The sequence below is a fragment of the Octopus bimaculoides genome, unplaced genomic scaffold (genome assembly GCF_046866305.1).
Source record: "Octopus bimaculoides isolate indiv1 unplaced genomic scaffold, ASM4686630v1 contig91, whole genome shotgun sequence".
In the NCBI taxonomy this organism is placed as follows: Eukaryota; Metazoa; Mollusca; class Cephalopoda; order Octopoda; family Octopodidae; genus Octopus; species Octopus bimaculoides.
The window spans coordinates 67,501-72,500 of NW_028315341.1; the positions used below are offsets into that span (position 1 = coordinate 67,501).

General features: G+C 36.3%; 1 protein-coding gene across 5 annotated transcripts in view; it reads left to right on the top strand.

Moving 5' to 3' along the window:
- LOC149129235 (uncharacterized) overlaps positions 1 to 5,000 on the top strand; it is an 83,142-nt gene that overhangs the window by 14,698 nt on the left and 63,444 nt on the right. For all 5 annotated transcript variants that reach the window (XM_089346686.1, XM_089346681.1, XM_089346684.1 and 2 more), the window contains 3 exons: positions 490 to 735; positions 2,327 to 2,525; positions 3,140 to 3,317. In XM_089346686.1, coding sequence (XP_089202812.1) covers positions 639 to 735; positions 2,327 to 2,525; positions 3,140 to 3,317 — 474 coding nt within the window. In that variant the 5' untranslated portion in view covers positions 490 to 638. The remainder of the gene's footprint in view (positions 1 to 489; positions 736 to 2,326; positions 2,526 to 3,139; positions 3,318 to 5,000) is intronic.

Genomic DNA, 5,000 nt, shown 5'->3' on the forward strand with positions numbered 1-5,000 from the left:
GGGGGATGACTGGGTATGTTTAGGGCTGTGTATGTGGATGATAGTATGTGTGTGTGTTCGTGGGAGTGATTGTGTGGGTGAATGTATAAGCAAATGTGTGTGCCTGTATGATTGTATGTGTCTGTATGTATTTGTGTGTGTGTGTGTGTGAAACTCTCAGTGTGTATATATGCATCTCTGTTTGTGAAAGTATGTGTGACTTTAGGTGTTATTCTGTATGTGTGTGTGTGTTTGCCTATATCTATGTATGTGGCCTTTCAATTGTGTGTGTATGTGTGTCTTGGCAACCTGTGTAGTTGCTTGTGTGTGTCTATATGTTAATGTGTGAACCATTTCACCTCTAAATCCATCTTTCTGTTTTTCTCTGAACATTTGTGTGTCCTGAATGTTTCATCGAAAGTTTCGCTCTCTCTCTCTCTCTCTCTCTCTCTCTCTCTCTCTCTCTCTCTCTCTCTCTCTCTCTCTCTCTCTCTCTCTCTCCCCTCTCAGCCCCCAGATGTCATCATTGACTTCTACAACTCCATCCTTCGACCCTTGATTGACTGCGTTACCGACTCCGTATTGACCAGCTACTCTTGGCCCGTCACGGAGTTTGTAGATGCCACAGCACAAGGGGCACACGACAATGCTGAGTTTTGATGGCACACAACCTGTGTCTTTTATATATGTGTGTATGTGTATGTATACATATATATATATATATAGTAATATTAGGGAGAACATCCAAAATTACAGGTAAAAACTCAATTAAAATCAATTTATAAAAAATCAAAATTAAATTGAGCTTTATAGATTAAAATATATATAAAATATATAGTTTTAGGAAAAAGAACCAAGTTTCAAGAACTCATCGATGAAAATCCACCATCACATATAGAAAAATTAACAATTAAAAGCACAATAAATGAGTATAATATAAAACAAAGCAAACATCATAAGATAAAGATAATTATTATATTATCTTTATCTTATTATCTTTATTATCTTTATCTTATGATATTTACTTTGTTTTATATTCTACTCATTTATTGTGCTTTTGATTGTTAATTTTTCTATATGTGATAGTGGATTTTCATCGATGAGTTCTTGAAACTTGGTTATTTTCCCTAAAACTATACATTTTATATATATATATAGATATATACTTCTGCCTCATTCACTACTAGTGCTTTATTTTCCCCTTCTGCAGTTAGCTAAGTTATTTCTTCTTAGTAATGCCACACAGGCTGTTGATCGTACCTCCGGTGACTTCAAATAAGTATTTCTATTATTCTTGTAAACGTGAATATTATTATCATGATTACTTCTCCAATAAATATCCTAAACCCTGTATTACCATTAACTAACATTAATATCCATATAATAGGCTATGATGTTTTATTTTTATTCACTTTCTTCACTTCATATAAATATGTAATTCGTTTTCCTTATATAGTATATGTTTAATTTGAGGTTTTCCCTTAGTTATCTCCCTTCCTCCATCTTTTTCACTCAGCAACTTTCCTCCCCACATTTCAATCATTCATTCAATTTAAACCTTTAGCATCACGTTTACAACCTCCTCTCTTTATATCTCTATGTAAACAAGGGTTCTTATTCCTAAAGCCCATGGAATAATATCATTGATCCCTTTATATCTCTATGTAAACAAACGTTTCTAATGGTCACTGACCATGTAACATCTTAGCTCGTAAGTTACCTCATCATTTCGTATTTGTCTTGCTTTCATATGTTTATTTGTGGATTCCCTTGAAGAGGAATATATGAGGAATTCCAGCAGCTCTTACTTCTTTGTGGAAGAGCTCTCTCATATATTTTAAAACATGTGTAGGAATTAAAGGAACTTTTATTTCTATGCGTTTTGCTCCATTTATTATTATTATTATTCATATCTTCTCAAAATGTATCACTTTAACTTGGTATCTCTACCTGTAAAATGGCTGTGATATCTTGGTTTCTAGTGTAATTTTGCTACCTCTGGTAACTATTAACATATTTACATTATCAAAGGTTTTTTTAAAACTGAGATAATATTAATATATACATAAACTAATATATATATATGATATGTATGTGTATATATATATATATATATATACATATATATATATCATTATCATCATCATTCAATGTCTGCCTTGTCTACTGGCATGGGTGGGTTGGTTTGATAGAAACCGGTCAGGCACAAAATTGCTGACTTTGTGGTAAAATTTGAAACCATTATTATTATTATTATTATTATTATTACTTCAATCTCCTGTGTGACTATCATTTAAACTTCTGTTTTAATTTTTTTCCTTTCCTCCCATTTCTTCCTCCCCTTCAGATCTGCCCCCTATTCACTGGAACTCTCAAGAACATCTCCTGTTTGTAAGGGACACTTTACGGTCCCTCACACTTCCTCCGTTCACCTTCGGTGATGACACCAGCGAGAAATGCTCCCAGGCTGAGCAAGATGTTTGGAACTACATCCGTTCCGTGACTTTGGAAACATCCGGAAAATCTGCAGTGGATCTTGTGTCAAGGTAAGGGCAACAAATATATTGATCCTGTTGTTGTTGTTGTTTGTCACTATTTTGCTTGTTAAAACTTGATCATGCTCATCTGGGTCTCCTTCGCTCAACCGGATGAAAATCCAGTCTCCAAAACCTCTGAGATTTCTGAAAGAGGGTGACACTGAACAAACCCCTCTTTTCATACCTTTTTTTTATCATAAGAGAAATTTATTCTCCACAATATCTGCAGCAGTTGAAACATGTGACCAAAACATATTTCAAACTAACCTAAATTCTGTTCAAACCTAAAACACTGCTTCGTACTAACGCTTTGTTGAAGGTTATTTTATAATTTATGGTTAGCAGTTGGGGGTTGCTTGAAATGCGAATAAACATCCAAAATTAGGGAATGGAGTAGAAAAAACCCAAGTCACACATGTTTCATAGCTTGTGGGGACTTTGGAAGTAATAGGTATCTAAACAAGGGGTAAACCGTAAGCTAGTCTCCAGGGAGAAGGATAGCTTGGTTATATGAAGCTGGCATTGTTGTCAGGAGATTCAATTGAAATGCAATCTGTGCACTCACACATAGGACTCCATATCTACCCTCAATCACATTCATGTTCTTTTTTTTCTTCCACCAGGGTGCACCACCATATACACCATGTGGAGAAGCAGTTTGACGAAGTGTGCCGTCTCAAGTATGGTGTGTCCAGCTGTTCACCTACCTATGTCAACATGCCGTGGGTGGACATAATTTTGGACTGTGTCCATCACTGTCTGACCACAGTGTCTTGTCTTGACCCAAAGTCAACTGATACGGTGAGTGGTGGTCTTTGTTTATCAGTGGGTAGTGGTGGTGGTGGTGGAACATATTCTTTCATTTGCTTCACTCATTTGACTGCGGCCATGCTGGAGCACCTCCTTAAAGAATTTTAGTTGAACAAATCAACACCAGGACTTATTTATTGTTTTTTTAAGCGTAGTACTTATTCTATCAGTCTATTTTATTGAACTGCTATGTTACAGGGATGTAAACACACAAACACTGGTTGTCAAGCGGTGAGGCAAGGACAAATACAGACACATATATATATATATATATATATATATATATATATATATATATATATATATATAATGTATATATATATATATTTGTTTTTTCAAAAAAAATCTATTATTATTTCCTCTGGAACAAGCTACTTTAATATTTCCTTAAATGAACACTTTAATTTCACTTTATCATATTACGGCGGGAAATTACTCTGAAAGAAATCTTTGCAGAAAGGTGAGTAGATTGATTACATATTTTCTTTTGTTTCTTTCATTATGTCATCGTAGTTTTGTGAGATTTGGCTGTTATTTCTAGCATGTGAATTTCTAGCAATAATGCTGGTGTGTTTACGTCCCCCGTAACTTAGCGGTTCAGCAGGGGGAGACCGATGGAATAGGTGCTGGGCTTGGAAGGAGTGGGTCCTGGTGTCGATTTGCTCGACTAAAGGGCGGTGCTCCGGCATGGCCGCGGTCAAATGACTGAAACAAGTAAAAGAGCAGACAGAATTGAAACAAATTTTGTAAAAATGAAAAAAAGTTATGAGGGGGTCTTAGCACATGCTTACATCATAACTCTGCCGAGTTTTGCTTTCACTATCGAAGACGCTACGTATCTTTCAGAAAGCTCCTAAGCAATTTAACTTTATGTGGCATTCGCTGTTTACGTGCAGGCTATGTCGGAAGACAGAATAAAGGGGCTTTTGTTAGCTTACCTCTCTGAAAAAATAGCTCCCTTTGCTGTTAAACTCGCAGAGGGGAAGTCTCAATGTCTCCCTTCAATTTCTTTCCACCGTTTATGTGGCTGTTTCTGACAAGGAACTTCACTTTCATATAAAACAACTATATTTTGGAGTCATTATCTGTAACCTACTCCCAAAACACTTCAGTCGCTTAACTTTTCATCGCTTGCCAACTTATATGTGCTATGATAATTAAAGCGCGAGATCTCCACAATATCCAGCCTTCAATTCGATCTCCCATTCCTAGGTTAATCAGAAACATAGACTGCCATACTATTCATAAGCCTTCTCAGTAGTTCAACTATTTGGTGAAAAAAAATACCACCAAAGCAACTTAAATCGTCCAAAGGACGGGTGCGTTTGCTATTATATATATCCTTACATATATATATGTCTTAGGACCATTGCTTTTTATAGTCGCTCTCTCAGATATGCCTTCAAGTGCCCAGATAGCCACTCTTGCAAGCTACGCAGACGATACGAAAGTCTCGCAGAAAATACAGAACTCCAGTAATGTTGCACATCTGCAGCAGGAGTTGGACTCAGTTTACAGATGGGCTGAGGATAATAATATGCTGTTTAATGCTGAAAAATTCCAAGCCCTGCGCTACCAACGTCCAAAACTGAATATGAAACTTACAGAGTATACTGGTCCGCAGGGAATTTCAATCCCAGAGCCTAAATCAGTGAGAGACCTGGGTATCGACAT